Genomic DNA, 21,417 nt, shown 5'->3' on the forward strand with positions numbered 1-21,417 from the left:
AGGGCAGGAGTTTTGGAGCTGGGGAGATGGGCTTCAGAGGCCAGCTACCCGCTGTCAGTCGTCCTATCAGGACTGCTTCTGCATCGTCAAAAACATCCCCAACCGCGTGTGGGGTTGTTAGGATGACTAATAAGTTACTGCCTGAGGGAGGACCAAAGCCCAGCCCAGGAAAAAATGAAAGAGTCCTTTCCTCCCCTGCAGAACTGAGATGCTCTGATGTGTTAAAGCAGCACAGACACAGGAAAACGAGGAGGAAGGATGGTTTTAGAGGCGGAGGAGAGGAGGCAGCCTGCAGAGGGCTATTAGAGGATGCTGATGGGGTAGAAGACGTACTGCATCTGAGGGCATCCAGTGCACCTCGACAGAGCGTCAGGCAGCCGCGGAGGTCAGTGCTGGAGCCCGGAGTAGAGCTGGGCTGGTGGGCTAGGGGTGAGTCCTCAGCGTCAAGCGAATGTTGGGGTCAGATGAGGAAGCAGTGTCAGCAAGGCACTCAGAGATAGCGCCTTGGGGTGGAGAATGCCAGAAGCCCAAAAGGAAGGTGGAGAGGAGAACGGTACTTTCTGAGGTGGGGTCTGTGCATCATGGTGGCAGCGGGGGGGGCCAATAGATTCAGAGAGAAGCAGAATGCTGGGTGAAGGAAGCACAGGGAGAGGAACGGGTTTCAGGGGCGGGAAGGGTGGGTGGCACTGAGGCACAGGTTGGAGGGATTTGCTTTGCAAATGAGGAGGGACGTATGTCTCATTTGAATACATGTAAGGAAGAGACCATAGCTGAAATGTATGCATATTTTTGGAAGAAAGCTGGCACAGAATTGGTAGGTTATATCCAGTAAGCAAGGCCTCCATCTCTGGTTTTGAGGTCCTGGAGAGGAGCTGATTATTGGAGCCCAGTAGACCTGAGCCCTGGAGGCTAAATTCACACATGTCCCATCACAATTCCCTGCACCGAGCCCTCCGCCCCTTCGTGCATCACTGCAGGTGGAGAGCTGGATGTTGGCCGTCAGCTAAGCTTGCTCATCATCCCCCGCCAACGCCAGGCTGGTGCCCCCGATTCCAACCAGGCAAACGCCAGGGCGCCGTGTATCATGGATTTCTGTGGAGAGTCAAAATCTCAGGTGTTAAGTACCACAGATTTCAACTGCCTCCTGTGGCAGAAGCAGGAAGCTGTGAATCATCTAGGAAGTTGGAAGTGGGCACAGGTGGGCGATGCCGTTGGCGTCCATGTCTTAAAGAGACAGCCTGCAGAGGAATGTCTTGTAACTGCTACTGAGATTCCCAGCACACTTAAGAGTTTTCACAGTTATTCTTGAAATTCCATTTCATTTGATGTCAACGGCAATCCTGTGGAGTACTTTTATGATCTTCATTTTACGTGTGAGGAAACCTGGCCTCAGCAAGGTCAAGCAGGTTTCCCAGGGACACGGCTAGTGGGTTACTGCAGACCTGGGGCCACGACTCCAAAGCCAAGTTCTTCCCATCTCTCCCCGACCCTGTGTTCTTGCCATCATTTGACAGCATTCTTGAGATGTCCGTTCATCATCCTAGTGTCCACGTTGTCCCCACTCCGAGGGCAATCCGAGCTTGCTGGAAGTGAGCTGTAGCCTGTCTGGGAGGGCACCTGGGCAGGGGGCGACAGCTGTCAAGGTAGCCTGGCCTGCAACTCTTCCAGGGACACAGGGCAGGAGGCAGGAGGGGACAGGTAAAGGGTGACTGAGGACAGGCGGGTATGAGAGCAGGTGAAGATCAGGATGAAGAATCTGTGTCCAGGCACTTGAAGAAACCCAGGGAAGTGGGGCCCAAGGTGCTGGAGGGTGCAGGGCACGTCGTACATGGTGGGACAGCACTGGAATTCCCGCGTCCTCATTTCCTGCTCATGGACACCCGGGCCGCTTCCAGGGGCAGTTGCCCATGGGCACGGGATTTTCCTGAGCCATCTTGTCCTCCTCTTGCTTGAGCTTGACGGCAGAAGCACGGGCCGGGCAAGCATTTCAGATGGGCAGCCAGTGGCGTGCAGCGAGGAGCCTGCCCTGGGTGCAGTCCATAAGGGGTTGCACCATCTGTAGAGGAGTTAACAGCGATAATAAAACCCCTCAGTGTTCAGCAATTCCAAACAGATGAGAGATACTCCCCCACCACCCCTGAATTCCGCTGCTCCAAGCCTGCAGGAAGCAGCCCCGAGGGAGAAATGCACCCGCCAGCCTAGTCCCAGCGCCTCTGCTAACTCCACCCCTCCCCCCTCCCGGAGGTCCCTGCAGCAGCAGCCAACGGGGAAAAAGGGGTTTCTGTGCAAATCCCCACCCAGGGGAGCACCTCCAACAAGAGCTTCGAGGCTTCCAGCACTTTCTATGGCTGCTCCCAGCTCTCGACTACGGCTCAGACTTCCTCCTCTGGGCTAAGATTCAGGGGCCCTTGCAGTGGGTAGAATTGCCGTCTCAGTGTCGGGAGGCTCTGTCCTGGACAACTTGTCCAGGTGCCTCCTGGGAACTGGTCCTCTCTGTTGCCTCCAGGCCGTGTGGCTTGCTAGCCTATCAGAGTGGCAAACACACTTACTCCATGACAGCCCCTTCTATCTGGACCTTGACCATCAGAACATTCTCCCATAGTCTCCAGTGGAAATTCTTTCTCCTCGGTCCTGGCTCTAACCCTCTGGGATCATATGAGCTCATCTAATCCATCTTCCACGTGCTCAAAAGCAGCTCTCTGATAGCCCCCAGGCTTCTCTTTCCAGACTAAAGCATCACAGCAGTGGCCCCGCCATGCGGGCCCCTGAGTGTGTTCCAGAGGCCTCCATGAGGACAGGGAACAGGTGTTGATTTTTGTGTGCTCCTCCCTGCCGCCCACTGTTTCCCTGTTAACTCAAACCACCCTCCCAGGTGTGAGTTGTTACCAATCCTTGTTGTGGGCCGGGAAGCCGAGGTTGCCGGGCCAGTGGAGCACGCTGGTAACCGCCGCACCCGACGCTGGGTGCGGCCGGCCCTCCCCGCTCCCTGGGATTCCCTGGCGCCTGGAGTCTCAACGCTGCCATCCTGTGCCCCTCCGTCCAGGAGGCAGAGCAGTGATGGGGGGCATGGCTGTCTTGCAGAAATCTCCTTCAGGGTGTGGATGTGCGGGGGCAGCCTAGAGATCGTCCCCTGCAGCCGAGTGGGCCACGTCTTCCGGAAGAAGCACCCGTATGTCTTCCCAGATGGAAATGCCAACACGTATATAAAGTAAGTGTTTGCTGCAGTGGCCGAGGGCTTTTGTGGTGATGGGTTGCTGCTGCCCTGGGTTCTCTGGTAGGTCGCCTGCGTGTTCTGGATGGGCAGGGGCTGTGGGTCCTGCTCGCTGGGCTGCTGCCTGAGCAGGAGAGGTCAGGCCTGCCCGTCCAGCTCAGGCTGGAAGCCCCAAGGCTGTTCTCCACTGTTGGCTTCCAAGGCTTCCAAGGCCCCACATGTAGCCTTGGGGGCTCCAAGTCACTGGGCAGCGCCATCCTGCAGGGCTCAGGGCCCTGGGTATTTTGGGTTGTTTGGGGTGGGGGAAGGGTGACCGTTTTGCCCCTGAGTTCTAGAAGATCCGCTGCTCCCACCTTCAGGCTGCGTCACCAGGGGAAAGGCCCTTGGGAAGATTCGGGAACGGGGAGGCACAAGTAGGTACAACCCACCTGACTGCTCCAGGGCCTCGAGGGTGCACAGAAGCAGCCAGGCTGGCACAGGCCCTGCGGCCCTGGGCTCCTTTCCTGGGACTTGTCATCTCCTGCCTGGAGACAGGACGAAGATCCTGGCGTCTCAGTGACCCAGCGGTGCCCACTTGCCTATTCCTGCTCCATCCCTCCTTCCATACGCCCTTCTGCTTTCCGTGATTTTTTTCTTCAACCTTTCTCCTTTTCTTTAAAAATAATTCCTTACATCTCTTTCTCCTTTTCTTCTTCTGGTCCTCCAGCTTCGTCTCCCCTTGTCTCTTGTCACCTGACAGCTCACTCCCCATTTATTTCCACTTTGCCCTTTTTTTCTCTCACTTGGTCCATTTGGGGGAAGCGCCTCTTTTGGTGTTTTGGTGTTTTGCTTCCCCTGCGGTGTTCTTCTCCTCGTCTGGGTTCTCCCGTCCTTGGTTTCTCACACGTATGGGCAGCTGTGGGTGTGGACAGGTGTGGCGGCGTGATGGGCTTGAACAGGGAGAAAGTTGACCCCATGCTGGGCAGGGCAGGGCAGGGCAGTGAGAACCCAGTCAGCAGGGACAGGAACAAAGGCAGGGCTGCCTGGGCTCCGGGCTTTTACCGGGAAAGGTGATCTGGGGGCGCCTGGCACAGGAAAGCGGTGGGGCCAGCCTGGGAGTGAGGGGGCAGAGCCTTGGGCTCCAGAACGTTCCTCGTGTTTGAGACTGGGCCCTGGCCAGCGGGCATCCTGCGTGCCACCAGCGGGTCATTGGAGGGGAGGGAAATGTGGGGCAGTGTCTCCTCAGCAGCTTCCAGTTTGCCGGTGGTTAGGCCAGTGAAGGGAGGCGGCAAGGCTCTGTTAGCTGCCTTCCGAACACCAAGAGCTGGGCTGCGTGTGCATGACTCCTTCCAGGTTCATGGGCTGGAAGGGCGTGCCACGCTCCGCTGTTGAATGCCTCTGTTCCACACAGCGGCAGAAATCTGGAGGGGCGTGGCCTTTCTGCTGAGACCCTGAGTCCACGCCCTCGGGGAGCAGGTGCTGCTTCAGCCCTGCTCCTGGCTTCAGATTGTTTTCCCACATCCTCTCTTCCTGGTACCCCTGCCTCCTGGACAGCTGAGCAATGACATCCTCCGTGTTGGTCTCCGTCTCTTTTTCTGTGACCTTGGATGTCAAACTCAGAGCGAATAGCCAATTTTTTAAAAGCTTCTGAGTCCTGGCAAACGTTTGACCGAGGTGGCGTGATTGCTTCATTCTTTACACCTGCACCAAGCTAATCACATGGCCTGTGGGAGCCCGTGTGTGGCTGGCCCCTTGGAGAGCACGTGGCCTGTGGGAGCCCGTGCGTGACTGCTGGCCCCTTGGAGAGCTGGGCCCTGGGCCGAAGGGGAGAGCTCTGGAGCAGGTGCCCGCGGACGGCCAGAGGTGAGATGGTCGGCCCTTCTCCTCTTGTATTGGCACCGAAGGGACGTACCAGATTCTCCTGGCTCTTTTCTCCCTGACTTTTTTCTTTTCTGAGGGCGACAGAAGCTCAGTTTCTGGTGTAATTTCTCTGGCCTGTGCCTTTTGGGAAAAGAGTATGTAGTGACTGCTAAAACCCTGTGTCTTGGGGTAGAGGTCCCTTTGGAGATTGGTGGAGGTGGCTGGGCTCAGCACCTCTCTCAGTGGGGAGAGTAATGTTACTGGACCATGGTGGGCCCCACGGTGGTGACGCTGCCGGCTTGCCGCTTTTGTATATTTTACCTGGACACGTCCCAGGTCCTCTCTGACCCTCCCCGACACCCCCTGTCTCCTCAGGAACACCAAGCGGACAGCTGAGGTGTGGATGGATGAATACAAGCAGTACTATTATGCTTCCCGGCCGTTTGCCCTGGAGAGACCCTTTGGAAAGTAAGTGTCCCTCCTGGTTTATTTGCGCAAAGCGCCAGGAGCCCCAGCTCGCAGGCCTGTGTGCTCAGCTGGCCTCCCGAGCCCCCAGGCCCCTCCAGGGCCCAGGCTGGGGCTCTTCTCCCTTCGTGCGCCTCCTTGCTCCTGCCCAGTTCTGGCTGCAGGGCCTCGGACAGCTCTTGTGGGATGACCACCAGGCAGCCTGGGCCATCTACTCAGTGGCAGAGCTGTGCCTTGTGCAGTGGGCTGGTGTTTCCAGCTTTTTATAGAAAGGCGGGGTGCTGGGCTAAGCAGCTCTGGTCCCTCCAGGTCGGAGTTCCTTCCTTCTCATCCTCAGCTGCCCAAGCCTCAATCTTCTGCCTTCCTAGGAGGAACGGTGCCATGCGATCTCCTCTAGAGCCGGGCTCCAGCTTCACGGGGGTCGAAGAGGACAGAGAGAGAAATTAAGGGCCAGATACCATTACATAAGATAGCCCATTAGTCCTCTGCAAACTGAGAAATGGGTATAATTACCCCTGTTTTACAGATGAGGAGACTGGGTCCTCTACAGGTTCAGGTACCTGCCCTGGATCACACCATTACAGGAGGGGGAGAAGGCTCAGATCACACCTGTCAGATTCCAAAACTCTGTGATGTTGCATTCCCCAACCCAGGGTTGATTTGAGTAGAGAAAAATGGCAACTTCATTGATGTTATCATTCGTCTTTTGCGGGGGGCAGCCGGTGGCTTTTGTCATCTAATGTCCCTCAGTCATTCTAAGGCTGTTGACAGATGGGATTTTTGCAGCCTACTCTCCACAGGTCGAGCCCATCACTGCCCGGGAGGATTAAATCAGAGGCTGCTAAAGGGATTTGTATTTCTGAGACCATAAACCCACACTGTCTCCACTTCTCCTACTCAGAGCCTCCCAAGGCATTTATTCTGAGTCCTCAGCCAACTTCCGGTCTTTTGGCCACGTGGGTCCACCCCTCCTTTCTCCATTGCCCTCCCCTCTCCAACTTGGGTTCCACCTTCTTGCTTAAAGAGAATGCTTAAAAGATGTCCTCAGCTCTCTCGCTCTGTTGGGCATCTATCAACCCTCCCTGGGGAAGTTCTCTTAACCCTGGATGAACCCGACTTTGTACCGTTTCCTCCCCGGTTCATAGGCTGCTGAACGATTCTGGGCCTGTCAGGTGGTGCTGCTACCACTCCGTGGCCATCAGGCCCAGGGAGGCCCTTGGTGGACCTCTTGAGCCTGCCACCTTGCCTGGCCAGCGTTCTCCCTCAATCTCCATTTGTACCTTTTCCACTCTCCCCAGCTGCTGAGTCCACCCCACTCCTTTCACTCACAGAAGATGACACCTCTGTTCTGTAGATGAAATAGCACCAACTTCCCAAGACAGACGAACCTGTATCTGCACCATCCTTCTGTCTCTTTCATCTTGAAGGATAAGGTGTGCCTCCTGTTCTCCGGACACCCTCTTCCCCCCTGCATTCATTCATAAATGATCATTAATCGAGGTCCCACTGCCTGGATTCATCTCCTCCTGCCTGTCGGCTTCTCGCACTTTAATGTGCACACAGATCTCCCGGAGATCTTGTTAAAGTGTGGATTTTGGTTCGGTAGGTCTGCAGGTCTGTAAGCCCCACGTGGTGCCGGGCTGCTGGTCTGAGGACCTCAGCTGAAGGAGTGAGGTTTCAGGGCGATGGTTGCCAAACTGTCTGTACATCGCAGTCACCTGGGGAGCTTCAAAAACTCTGCTGCCTCTACTCCACCCCCAGAGAGTGGATTTCCCCTGGGCTGTGGCCTGGGCTGTAGAATTTGTAAAAGAACCATCCCCCCACCATCAGGTGATTCTGATGCACAGACAGTGTGGGAGCCCCCGTTCTAGGGGACTTTGCCCTCTTTCACTCTCCCTGATCACCCATCTCTCTTCTCTATTGCATGGTCCCCATTGGCATTTAAATTTATTCAGTATCTTACATAGTTTTTTTTTTTTTTTTTTTTTTTTTTTTTGCGATACGCGGGCCTCTCACCGCTGTGGCCTCTCCCGTTGCGGAGCACAGGCTCCGGACGCACAGGCTCAGCGACCATGGCTCACGGGCCCCGCCGCTCCGTGGCATGTGGGATCTTCCCAGACCGGGGCACGAACCCATGTCCCCTGCACCGGCAGGCGGACTCCCAACCACTGCGCCACCAGGGAAGCCCCCTTACATAGTTTTTAAAAACAAAAAAGGAAGAGAAGGAAAGAAAACAAACTATAAGAACTCTCCCTCAGGGGCTTCCCTGGTGGCGCAGTGGTTGAGAGTCCGCCTGCCGGTGCAGGGGACATGGGTTCGTGCCCCGGTCTGGGAAGATCCCACATGCCACGGAGCGGCTGGGCCCGTGAGCCATGGCCGCTGAGCCTGCGTGTCCAGAGCCTGTGCTCCCGCAGCGGGGGAGGCCACAACAGTGAGAGGCCCGCATACCGCCAAAAAAAAAAAAAAGAACTCTCCCTCAGTCCAGCCTTGCTCATCACCTACACCCAGTCTTCTGCTCCTTCAGAGCCAAGCTTCATGAAAGAGCTGCCTGCATCGCTGCCTGCTGCTCCCCTCCCCCTTCTCCTGACTGTGACCTGAGGCCGTGCCCCTATCCCCTGCAATCACTCCCACCTGGCCCACCCATGACTCCCTGGGACCCCTTACCTTTCTCTATGTTACCCCATTGGTATGAGACTTCTCCCACCCAGCCCCCTTCAGGCACACTTCTGATCTCGGTTTCCAGACCTGCAGTCTTGGCTCTTGTCGCGGTGCAGGCTGCACCCTCTCAGCCCCCTTTGCAGGCTCAGGCTCCTCTCCCCACCCTCATATGTTGGTGTTCCCCGAGGATCTGTCATAAGCCCTCTTACTCCACATTTTCCCTGGCATCAACCACCACTGTGCTGCCGATACTCGCGTTTCCATTTCTGTCTTGCACCTTTCCTCTGAGCTCCATCCCTTATGTCCGAGTAGCAACTGGACATCTCTGCCTGGATGCCTCCCAGGCTCCTCCAACTCGACAAGTCCTAACTGAACCCATCCTCTTCACTCCTAAACTTGCTCCTTACCCCAGATTCCCCATCTCAGTGAACGCTCTTCCTTGCATCCTGTTGCCAGACCAGAAGTCTGAGTGTCAACCTTGACTTTTCCCTCCCCCTCTCCTCCCACACCTAGACAATCACCAAGTCCCAGAGATCCTGCCTCACTCATGCACTGAACATCTGGGTTCTTGCAAATACTGAACATTTAGCCCTTTTCAAACAATGTCATTCCTGTCCTCATGTTGCTTGGAGTCTGGTGAGGAGTGGTGGTTAGTGCTGTTTAAGAAGTTCCAGTGCCGTGAGGGCGCCCGGTCCAGTCTTTGGGGTGGAAGGAGGCAAGGCTGGAGAGAGCGAGGCCAGTTCTATGTGGTCACCCAGGAGAGACAAGGTGTACATGGAACTCGGGTGGGTGCTGGTGGTGCAGTGGAGAGAATTAAACCTGTCCCTTCTCTCCGTTCGCACCCCACTTCCCTGCCAGCATTCATGAGCAGCACCTGGGTTTTTTCAGCTGCCTCCTAACTGCTCTCCCAGCTTTGCACATCAGATGCATTCACCACCAGTGAGATGCTCTTAAAGGGCTAACAGCGCCACATCGTTCTCTGCTTAGAACCCATCCATGGCATCCCATTGCCCTGAAAATGAAGTCCAAGCTCCTCCACAGCATTTCACAGGACCTTTTATGGTCTGCATCTTCATCTCTCCTCCCACCCACCTGCCCTCTCCCATTCCCCCACATACAGCCGTTCACACACACACATATTCTAACCTGCACCACTGTTCCTGCCAACAGACCCCTTCCCTCTCCATGTGCACTAATCTCTCTTTGCTATTCCCCTGGCACTACCAGGGGCCCCCACCTCACCCACTTTCTGGTTTGTCTGGACAACGTCCACTTTCCTTCCAGATACCAGCTTCCACATTACCACTCGACCACCACTGACCCGACAAGCATGGGGCCACCTCTGAAGTGCTCCCACCCCACATCTACGTCGGGCTGTGAGCACCCGGTTCGTTACCTGTCTCTCTCTTGCTCGAAAGTTCACCATCACGTCCCACGTTGGGCACAGTGCCTGGCGCGTACTAGGTACTCAGGAAATACGTGATGCACAAATACATGACCAAAGCCCAGAACCAGCTAACGAAGAGGATTCTTTGAGGCTGGGCTGGTTGAGGCAGGGCGTCGGGGGGATGGCAGTTCAACAGCAGAATCCAAAGAGAGATTTGTAAGTAGACCCAGAGCCCCGGCGGTGACTTATTAACAACACGCTGAATGTTCTCATAGCCTCGTTTTTAATGAAAAGTAAAAACACCCCCAAATTCTGTTTCCAAGTAAAGCACAAATCTTTGGTGTCATGACCGCTCCACTGTGAGATATTGCCAAGTGTTTCCATAGCTCTGTCTGGAGCTCTCAAAAGCTCTCTCGGTTATTTTCTCCAGCACCCTCCAGGGAGACGTGGGTGCAGAGCATGGACACGGTTTGTGCTGTACGCCTCCCAGCCTGGAGGGCTGGTACCTCCTGGGTCCATGTTGCTGGTACCCATCTCTGACACAGCTGTATTTTGTCTCTGTGTCTGCCCTCCCCCTTCGCCCCCAGTATTGAGAGCAGATTGAACCTGAGGAAGAACCTGCGGTGCCGGAGCTTCAAGTGGTACCTGGAGAACGTCTATCCGGAACTCAGGTATCCGCCCTGTGGTTTGATCCTTTGCTAGCTGCAGGGAGAGACCCTCCGCTGACTCAGTCTGGAGAAGGGACCCCCTGTGGCCATCTGGATGAGGGCTTTTCAGTATATGGAGGTCTAAGGCCAGTTGGCTCCACTTATCCCTGAAAACAGAAAGAGAATTCTATTAATCAGTAGCATGAGGGATTGAGGTTAGCTGTAGCAGTATTTCTCAGCTGCTCAGATCAGAACTCTGGGGTGTGACCTCAGGGCATGGACTCACTGATTCCATTCCAGGCTCCAGTCTCCTGGGTTGTTCCCTGCTGCCTTGCTGCTAGCGGCCCCTCCCCCATCCCCAGGCCCCGAGCAGTGCAAGTCATTGTAACACAGCCGGGGCGAGATGCCCCTGCCATTCTCCAAACACTGCCCGACCTCTCCAACTGCTGCTGTTACTACTAATCCAAAGAGTAGTGGTTTCTCATCCCTCCCTTGGCTTTCCTCTAGAGTACCCAAGGACTCCTCCATCCAGAAGGGCAGCATCCGACAGAGGCAGAAGTGCCTAGAGTCTCAAAAGCAGAAAGACCAAGAGATCTCCAACCTCAAGTTAAGCCCCTGTGTCAAGACTGAAGACAAGGATGCAAAGTCCCAGGTAAGGTAACTGGCTGGGGATGCTTGAATGTGTGAATGGACTTGGCCTCTATTTCCTGCTTCTACATGAATCAGGTGTCTAGTTATACCCGGAGCTTAACAGCAGAGCAAGAGAAGCACGATCCCCCTCACTCTGGGACTGGGTTCACTCCGCTTGGTTTCCAAATGCACAGACTTTCTCTGAAAGACGCCTCACCGGGCAACTTAGCGCCTATAGGAATTAACCATTAAATTAGCAGGAGTTTAATGAGGATGTCATTGGTGTCCAAGCTGCTGGCAGTAAATGTGGGCTGATCAGGCAGGGTGGGCAGCACAGCTACCTCAAAAATATGAGATGCAGACAGAAAAGCATCCTCCTGGGTGACACTGTCTCCAGGTAAAATGCCTGCTCTGTGAATCTCCCTGCTGATTTAACCCTGACTTCCAGACAGTCATGACAGATGTGGTACAGCCTTCCCCATCATCCACCGCCCCCATCTCTGGGCAGGGCCGTCGATCATCCCCTTTCTGCCTCAGCAGGCTTGTGGCTCCACCTCTGCTGTCTCCTGCTTCCCCCAGGTCTGGAGGGACCATCGTCGCCCCTTCTTGGAAAGGTTTCCTTGTGCCTTAGCTGTTTCATCAACACTGTGGGTCAGTGTCCTCCCCTCTGAGAATAGAACTCTTTTAAAGAGTCACTGACAAATTCACAGCCTGTCTCCACCTCTGTAGCACTTGGCCTGCTGGATGCATGAAAACATATCCATCTTACAGCTTCCCTCCTGGCTCTGGAGACACTGCATGATCCCGATTGTCCTGCAATCCTGTTCTTTCCACCCCCTTTTGTTTTTTGTTTTTTTTTTTGGCTGGCTCCTCTCCCCACTCTCATACACTTATGGTGAGTGATCACCCAAGTTCTCAGTTCACTGTTCTTTTCTCTATAACTAGTTCCTTGGAGATTTTATCCATGCTTCCAGCTTTGGCAACCTCCTCTGTTTTATTTTTTTGTTTGTTTTTACATCTTTATTGGTGTATAATTGCTTTACAATGGTGTGTTAGTTTCTGTTTTATAACAAAGTGAATCAGTTATACATATACATATGTTCCCATATCTCTTCCCTCGTGCGTCTCCCTCCCTCCGACCCTCCCTATCCCACCCCTCTAGGTGGTCACAAAGCACCGAGCTGATCTCCCTGTGCTATGTGGCTGCTTCCCACTAGCTATCTATTTTACGTTTGGTAGTGTATATATGTCCATGCCACTCTCTCACTTTGTCACAGCTCACCCTTCCCCCTCCCCATATCCTCAAGTCTATTCTCTAGTAGGTCTGTGTCTTTATTCCTGTCTTACCCCTAGGTTCTTCATGACATTTTTTTTTCTTAGATTCCATATATATGTGTTAGCATACGGTATTTGTCTTTCTCTTTCTGACTTACTTCACTCTGTATGACAGACTCTAGGTCCATCCACCCCACTACAAATAACTCAATTTCGTTTCTTTTTATGGCTGAGTAATATTCCATTGTATATATGTGCCACATCTTCTTTATCCATTCATCCGATGATGGACACTTAGGTTGTTTCCATCTCCGGGCTATTGTAAATAGAGCTGCAATGAACATTTTGGTACATGACTCTTTTTCAATTATGGTTTTCTCAGGGTATATGCCCACTAGTGGGATTGCTGGGTCATATGGTAGTTCTATTTGTAGTTTTTTAAGGAACCTCCATGCTGTTCACTATAGTGGCTGTACCAATTCACATTCCCACCAGCAGTGCAAGAGTGTTTCCTTTTCTCCACACCCTCTCCAGCATTTATTGTTTCTAGATTTTTTTATGATGGCCATTCTGACTGCTGTGAGATGATAGCTCATTGTAATTTTGATTTGCATTTCTCTAATGATTAATGATGTTGAGCATTCTTTCATGTGTTTGTTGGCAGTCTGTATATCTTCTTTGGAGAAATGTCTATTTAGGTCTGCCCATTTGTGGATTGGGTTGTTTGTTTTTTTGTTATTGAGCTGCATGAGCTGTTTGTATAGTTTGGAGATTAATCCTTTTTCAGTTGCTTCATTTGCAAATATTTTCTCCCATTCTGAGGGTTGTCTTTTGGTCTTGTTTATGGTTTCCGTTGCTGTGCAAAAGCTTTGAAGTTTCATTAGGTCCCATTTGTTTATTTTTGTTTTTATTTCCATTTCGCTAGGAGGTGGGTCAAAAAGGATCTTGCTGTGATTTATGTCATAGAGTGTTCTGCCTATGTTTTCCTCTAAGAGTTTGATAGTTTCTGTCCTTACATTTAGGTCTTTAATCCATTTTGAGCTTATTTTTGTGTATGGTGTTAGGGAGTGTTCTAATCTCATACTTATACATGTACCTGTCCAGTTTTCCCAGCACCACTTATTGAAGAGGCTGTCCTTTCTCCACTGTACATTCCTGCCTCCTTTATCAAACATAAGGTGACCATATGTGTGTGGGTTTATCTCTGGGCTTTCCTGTTCCATTGATCTATATTTCTGTTTTTGTCCCTTTACCATACTGTCTTGATTACTGTAGCTTTGTAGTATAGTCTGAAGTCCGGGAGCCTGATTCCTCCAGCTCCGTTTTTCGTTCTCAAGATTGCTTTGGCTATTCGGGGTCTTTTGTGTTTCCATACAAATTGTGAAATTTTTTGTTCTAGTTCTGTGAAAAATGCCTGTGGTAGTTTGATAGGGATTGCATTGAATCTGTAGATTGCTTTGGGTAGTAGAGTCATTTTCACAATGTTGATTCTTCCAATCCAAGAACATGGTATATCTCTCCATCTATTTGTATCATCTTTAATTTCTTTCATCAGTGTCTTATAATTTTCTGCATACAGGTCTTTTGTCTCCTTAGGTAGGTTTATTACTAGATATTTTATTCTTTTTGTTGCAGTGGTAAATGGGAATGTTTTCTTGATTTCACTTTCAGATTTTTCATCATTAGTGTATAGGAATGCAAGAGATTTCTGTGCATTAATTTTGTATCCTGCCACTTTACCAAATTCATTGATTAGCTCTAGTAGTTTTCTGGTAGCATCTTTAGGATTCTCTATGTATAGTATCATGTCATCTGCAAACAGTGACAGCTTTACTTCTTTTCCAATTTGGATTCCTTTTATTTCCTTTTCTTCTCTGATTGCTGTGGCTAACTTCCAAAACTATGTTGAATAAGAGTGGTGAGAGTGGGCAACCTTGTCTTGTTTCTGATCTTAGCGGAAATGCTTTCAGTTTTTCACCATTGAGGACGATGTTGGCTGTGGGTTTGTCATATATGGCCTTTATTATGTTGAGGAAAATTCCCTCTATGCCTACTTTCTGGAGGGTTTTTATCATAAATGGGTGTTGAATTTTGTTGAAAGCTTTCTCTGCATCTATTGAGATGACCATATGATTTTTCTCCTTCAATTTGTTAATATGGTGTATCACATTGATTGATTTGCGTATATTGATGAAATCTTGCATTCCTGGAATAAACCCCACTTAATCACGTTGTATGATCCTTTTAATGTGCTGTGGGATTCTGTTTGCTAGTATTTTGTTGAGGATTTTTGCATCTGTGTTCATCAGTGATATTGGCCTGTAGTTTTCTTTCTTGTGACATCCTTGTCTGGTTTTTGTATCAGGGTGATGGTGGCCTTATAGAATGAGTTTGGGAGTGTTCCTCCCTCTGCTATATTTTGGAAGAGTTTGAGAAGGATAGGTGTTAGCTCTTCTCTAAATGTTTGATAGAATTCAGCTGTGAAGCCATCTGGTCCTGGGCTTTTGTTTGTTGGAAGATTTTTAATCACAGTTTCCATTTCAGTGCTTGTCATTGGTCTGTTCATATTTTCTATTTCTTCCTGATTCAGTCTTGGCAGGTTGTGCATTTCTAAGAATTTGTCCGTTTCTTCCAGGTTGTCCGCTTTATTGGCATAGAGTTGCTTGTAGTAATCTCTCATGATCTTTTGCATTTCTGCAGTGTCAGTTGTTACTTCTCCTTTTTCATTTCTAATTCTATTGATTTGAGTCTTCTCCCTTTTTTTCTTGATGAGTCTGGCTAATGGTTTATCAATTTTGTTTATCTTCTCAAAGAACCAGCTTTTAGTTTTATTGATCTTTTCTATCATTTCCTTCATTTCTTTTTCATTTATTTCTGATCTGATCTTTATGATTTCTTTCCTTCGCTAACTTTGGTGTTTTTTTGGTTCTTCTTTCTCTAATTGCTTTAGGTGCAAGGTTAGGTTGTTTATTCGAGATGTTTCCTGTTTCTTAAGGTAGGATTGTATTGCTATAAACTTCCCTCTTAGAACTGCTTTTGCTGCATCCCATAGGTTTTGGGTCGTTGTGTCTCCTTTGTCATTTGTTTCTAGGTATTTTTTTAATTTCCTCTTTGATTTCTTCAGTGATCACTTTGTTATTAAGTAGTGTATTGTTTAGCCTCCATGTGTTTGTATTTTTTACAGATCTTTTCCTGTAATTGATATCTAGTCTCATAGCATTGTGGTCGGAAAAGATTCTTGATACAATTTCAATGTTCTTAAATTTACCAAGGCTTGATTTGTGACCCAAGACATGATCTATCCTGGAGAATGTTCCATGAGCACTAGAGAAAAATGTGTATTCTGTTGTGTTTGGATGGAATGTCCTATAAATATCAATTAAGTCCATCTTGTTTAATGTATCATTTAAAGCTTGTGTCTCCTTATTTATTTTCATTTTGGATGATCTGTCCATTTGTGAAAGTGGGGTGTTAAAGTCCCCTAATATGAATGTGTTGCTGTATATTTCCCCTTTTATGGCTGTTAGTATTTGCCTTATGTATTGAGGTGCTCCTATGTTGGGTGTATAAATATTTACAATTGTTATATCTTCTTCTTGGATCGATCGCTTGATCATTATGTAGTGTCCTTCTTTGTCTCTTCTAATAGTCTTTATTTTCAAGTCTATTTTATCTGATACGAGAATTGCTACTCCAGCTTTCTTTTGGTTTCCATTTGCATGGAATATCTTTTTCCATCCCCTCACTTTCAGTCTGTATGTGTCTATAGGTCTGAAGTGGGTCTCTTGTAGACAGCATAGATATGGGTCTTGTTTTTGTATCCATTCAGCCAATATGTCTTTTGGTGGGAGCATTTAGTCCATTTACATTTAAGGTAATTATCGATATGTATGTTCCTATTCCCATTTTCTTAATTGTTTTGGGTTTGTTATTGTAGATCTTTTCCTTCTCTCGTGTTTCTTGCCTAGAGAAGTTCCTTTAGCAGTTGTTGTAAAGCTGGTTTGGTAGTGCTGAACTCTGTCAGCTTTTGCTTGTCTATAAAGGTTTTAATTTCTCCATCAAATCTGAATGAGATCCTTGCTGGGTAGAGTAATCTTGGTTGCAGGTTTTTCTCCTTCATCACTTTAAATATGTCCTGCCAGTCCCTTCTGGCTTGCAGAGTTTCTGCTGAAAGATAAGCTGTTAACCTTATGGGGATTCCCTTGTGTGTTATTTGTTGTTTTTCCCTTGCTGCTTTTAATATGTTTTCTTTGTATTTAATTTTTGACAGTTTGATTAATATGTGTCTTGGCGTATTTCTCCTTGGATTTATCCTGTATGGGACTCTCTGTGCTTCCTGGACTTGATTAACTATTTCCTTTCCCATATTAGGGAAGTTTTCAACTATAATCTCTTCAAATATTTTCTCAGTCCCCTTCTTTTTCTCTTCTTCTTCTGGAACTCCTATAATTCAGATGTTGGTGCATTTAATGTTGTCCCAGAGGTCTCTGAGACTGTCCTCAGTTCTTTTCATTCTTTTTTCTTTATTTTGCTCTGCAGTAGTTATTTCCACTATTTTATCTTCCAGGTCACTTATCCGTTCTTCTGCCTCAGTTACTCTGCTGTTGATCCCTTCTAAAGTATTTTTAATTTCATTGTGTTGTTCATCGTTGCTTGTTTCATCTTTAGTTCTTCTAGGTCCTTGTTAAATGTTTCTTGCACTTTTTCTATTCTATTTCCAAGATGTTGGATCATCTTTACTATCATTTTCTGAATTCTTTTTCAGGTAGACTCCCTATTTCCTCTTCATTTGTTAGGTCTGGTGCATTTTTATCTTGCTCCTTCATCTGCTGTGTGTTTTTCTGTCTTCTCATTTTGCTTATCTTACTGTGTTTAGGGTCTCCTTTTTGCAGGCTGCAGATTCATAGTTCCTGTTGTTTTTGGTGTCTGTCCCCAGAGGCTATGGTTGGTTTAGTGGATTGTGTAGGCTTCCTGATGGAGGGGACTAGTGCCTGTGTTCTGGAGGATGAGGGTGGATCTTGTCTTTCTGGTGGGCAGGTCCACGTCTGGTGGTGTGTTTTGGGTTCTCTGTGGACTTATTATGATTTTAGGCAGCCTCTCTGCTAATGTGTTCCTGTCTTGCTAGTTGTTTGGCATAGGGTGTCCAGCACTGTAGCTTGCTGGTCGTTGAGTGAAGCTGGGTGTTGGTGTTGAGATGGAGACCTCTGGGAGATTTTTGCCTTTGATATTACGTGGAGCTGGGAGGTCTCTTGTGGACCAGTGTCCTGAAGTTGGCTCTCCCACCTCAGAGGCACAGCACTGACTCCTGGCTGCAGCACCAAGAGCCTTTCATCCACACAGGTCAGAATAAAAGGGAGAAAAAGTAGAAAGAAAGAAACAGGATAAAAGAAAATAAAATAAGATAAAATAAAATAAAGTTATTAAAATAAAAAATAATTATTAAGAAAAAAAATTTTTTTGAAAAGTAAAAAAAAACCGGATGGGTAGAACCCTAGGACAAATGGTGAAAGCAAAGCTATATAGACAAAATCTCACACAGAAGCATACACATACACACAAAAAGAGGAAAAGGGGAAAAAATAATAAATCTTGCTCTCAAAGTCCACCTCCTCAATTTGGGATGATTCGTTGTCTATTCAGTTAGTCCACAGATGCAGGGTACATCAAGTTGATTGTGGAGATTTAATCCGCTGTTCCTGAGGCTGCTCGGAGGGATTTCCCTTTCTACTCTTTGTTCGCACGGCTCCCAGGGCTCAGCTTTGGATTTGGCCCCACCTCTGCGTGTAGGTCGCCGGAGGGCGTCTGTTCTTCGCTCAGACAGGATGGGGTTAAAGGAGCCGCTGATTCGGGGGCTCTGGCTCACTCAGGCCGGGGGGAGGGAGGGGTACGGATGCAGCGCGAGCCTGTGGCGGCAGAGGCCGCCATGACATTGCACCAGCCTGAGGCACGCTGTGCGTTCTCCCGGGGAAGTTGTCTCTGGATCCCGGGACCCTGGCAGTGGCGGGCTGCACAGGCTCCCCGGAAGCGGGGTGTGGATAGTGACCTGTGCTCGCACACAGGCTTCTTGGTGGCGGCAGCAGCAGCCTTCGCGTCTCATGCCTGTCTCTGGGGTCCGCGCTTTTAGCTGCGGCTCGCGGCCGTCTCTGGAGCTCCTTTAAGCAGCGCTCTTAATCCCCTGTCCTCGCGCACCAGAAAACAAAGAGGTAAGAAAAAGTCTCTTGCCTCTTAGGCAGGTCCAGACTTTTCCCCAGACTCCCTCCCGGCCAGCTGTGGCGCACTAACCCCCTGCAGGCTGTGTTCACGCCGCCAACCCCAGTTCTGTCCCTGCCTCCGACCAAAGCCCGAGCCTCAGCTCCCAGCCCCACCTGCCCCGGTGGGTGAGCAGACAAGCCTCTCAGGCTGGTGAGTGCCGGTTGGCCCTGATCCTCTGTGCGGGGATCTCTCCGCTTTGTCCTCTGCACCCCTGTTGCTGTGCTCTCCTCCGCGGCCCCGAAGCTCCCCCACTCCTCCACCCGCAGTCTCCGCCCGCAAAGGGGCTTCTAGTGTGTGGAAACCTTTCCTCCTTCACGGTTCCCTCCCACCGGTGCAGGTCCCGTCCCTATTCTTTTGTCTCTGTTTAGTCTGTTTTCTTTTGCCCTACCCAGGTATTTGGGGACTTTCTTGCCTTTTGGGAGGTCTGAGGTCTTCTGCCAGCATTCAGTAGGTGTTCTGTAGGAGTTGTTCCACATGTAGATGTATTTCTGATGTTATCTGTGGGGAGAAAGGTGATCTCCGCGTCTTACTCTTCCGCCATCTTCCCCCTCCCCTCCTCTGTTTTCTTGATTCACAAATTCTGTATCTTCATCCATCCATGAATTCATTCATTTATTCATTCATTTACTCTACAAACGTCTGTGTCCTCTGTTGACTGTGGAGATGCATAGGTGAAGGGCTAGGTTGCAGGCCACCATGGCCCCTCGAGGGATCTAATGCAAAAAGAAGCAAGTCAGCAGCCATTTTGATACAATCTCTGTCCTGGAGAGAGTTTGGTCCTCGGTGCTATAGAAGTGCAGAGAGATGATATCCAAATTCTACACAAGGATTGGGGAAGTCTTCCCAGAGGACCTGAAAATGAGCTGTATCCTGAGAGATGAGTAGAAATAGGCCAGGTCATGAAGGGAAGAAAGGGCAGGTGGGCAAATCCAGCATGTACCAAGGCCCGGGGCTGGGAGCCAGGATGCCTTTGAAAGGCTGCAGGGAGATTGTGGTCAGAGGGGTAGAATGGTGAGGGAGCAGCAAAGGTAAGACTGGAGAGGAGGGAAGAGGCTCGTCATGGCCCCTTTTCCCAGCTGAGGAGATTGACTTTTATCATCAGGGGTAGGAGGCTGTGAGAGCCCAGGAGGTGGCTCCAGGATGGTGGGTTTACACTCAGACATCCCTGCCGGACTCTCCCTCTCAAACACAGGGTGATCTAGTGAGTCCACAACCACGGCAAACGCCTCGGAAACTCAAGCCGACGGATGGCTCCAAGTGCTGTCAGGCTCCCCGGCCACCTCATCATGCCACTAATTCTCTCCTGTCCATCTTCCATGGCTTCTCTTTCTCCCACATCCCCCATTCCTGCAAATCCCGTCCCTTCTCCCCTCAGAATAGCTGCTCATGGCCCCAACATTCGCTTCTTCATGCCAGATCAGTGGCCCTCAGCCTCGGCACTCTTGACGTTTGGGGCTGGGTCACTCTGTGGTAGGGACCATCCTGTGTACTGTAGGCCATCTAGCAGCATCCCTGGTCTCTGCCCACCAGATGCCAGGAGCACCCCATACATACCAGTCATTGCCAGTCAAAGCTGTCTCCAGGCTTTACCAAATGCCCCTGGGGGACAAAACCACCCTGCTTGGGAACCACTGTGTTAGATGCTGGCCACAGCCTCCAGTAACATGTGATCACCAAACCATTGTTCCCCATCTCCATGCAGCCTTCAATGGCTCCCCATTGTCCGCCACAGAAACCCACACTCTCAGCCTGGCATTTGAGGCATCACACCACCAGCCTCCAGCTTGCTGAGATCTTTTCCAAAAATAATCTCCGCTCCAGCAAGACACGGAAGGGGGCTGCCTGAGTCAGACAGGAAAAGGGGAAGGAGACAGAGGTGTCGGTTTCACTTTAGGTGTGGCAGCCTGGCTGAGAATGATACCACTTGTCAGTGGCATTTTGTAGAATGTGTGAGTAGATAGCGCACATCCCTGTCTTCTGAATCCACGTGTGGGCCCTGCTCATGGGGATCGCAAACAGCCAAAACGTTATCATCCCCCTTTCCCTGAGACAGAAGTTTGCCGCATCTGTCTCTAGCAAAGTAGGGGTTTTTCTGGTATGTAATGTCTTTGGCTGCATAAGGAAGGTGGCGGGGGGAGCCATGGGATCTCTGGGGCTCAGGGAGGGGCCACCCAATAGCCTGGCCCAGGGAGAAGCTGCCAGGCCTTTATTTGACTAGAGGAGAGTGGTACCTGTTCTGGCTGACGTCCCAGCGGAGTGCGAAAGGGGAGAGGAGAAAGCTGTCGCTGTGGGAAACTAAGGTTTAGCAGAGTAACAGGGTTCAAGTGAGCGAAGAGTTCTTTTGTAGAAAATCGTGCCAAGCTGTCACTCTTCTGTTCTCTGGAGAGAACAGTTGGGTGTGTGTGGCAGCAGTGCGAATTCAGGATATGGGAAGAACACAGGAGACAGGACGATGTTCAGTTCCCTTCAACAGATGACACCCACCGAGTGTGCACGGTGCCCTGGGCACCAGGCTGCATGCTGGGGTGCCGGGTGGGATTACGCCGGGTTAGACACAGCGCTCTCCTAGCGGGACGCGCGGCCAACGGCAGGCCTGGGCTGCCTGTCCAAGTATTCTGAAGGTGTTGAACCCACTGATAGAAATCCGCACAGCAATTGCAGCTAGACTCGTCCCCCAAGTGTGTGGGCGTGTGCATGTGTTTCTGGGCGTGTGCACGTGTGTGCGTGGAGTATATACCCTTGCAGGACTGACTTACACTACGTTTCTCATGCTTTCGGTGTCTGCTGCTCTTTCCTACGTAAACTACCCGTCCCGTCGTCCTCCTTCCCAGCGCCTCCTGCTAAGGTGATAACCCTCCTTTGCCTCTTCTCCCCCTTGCATCTCTCAGCCTGTCCTGCCTCTTGGCCTGTCCAGAGAAGTTGCATCTGCCCCTCAGACCCCTTCCTGTGCCTTGTTCACCTTCTCTCCTGCCCCTACCTCTCTGTCTCTGAGAGGCCGCGTCAAGCCGATTAAGTAGGTGTTACTATTGTCCTCGTTTTGCAGATAATGAACG

General features: G+C 50.2%; 1 protein-coding gene across 3 annotated transcripts in view; it reads left to right on the forward strand.

The window, feature by feature from the left end:
• GALNT14 (polypeptide N-acetylgalactosaminyltransferase 14) overlaps positions 1–21,417 on the forward strand; it is a 232,100-nt gene that overhangs the window by 201,798 nt on the left and 8,885 nt on the right. For all 3 annotated transcript variants that reach the window (XM_033425224.2, XM_004268185.3, XM_033425225.2), the window contains 4 exons: positions 3,082–3,208; positions 5,426–5,518; positions 10,148–10,231; positions 10,715–10,859. In XM_033425224.2, coding sequence (XP_033281115.1) covers positions 3,082–3,208; positions 5,426–5,518; positions 10,148–10,231; positions 10,715–10,859 — 449 coding nt within the window. The remainder of the gene's footprint in view (positions 1–3,081; positions 3,209–5,425; positions 5,519–10,147; positions 10,232–10,714; positions 10,860–21,417) is intronic.

The sequence above is a fragment of the Orcinus orca genome, chromosome 13 (assembly GCF_937001465.1).
Source record: "Orcinus orca chromosome 13, mOrcOrc1.1, whole genome shotgun sequence".
Classification (NCBI taxonomy): domain Eukaryota; kingdom Metazoa; phylum Chordata; class Mammalia; order Artiodactyla; family Delphinidae; genus Orcinus; species Orcinus orca.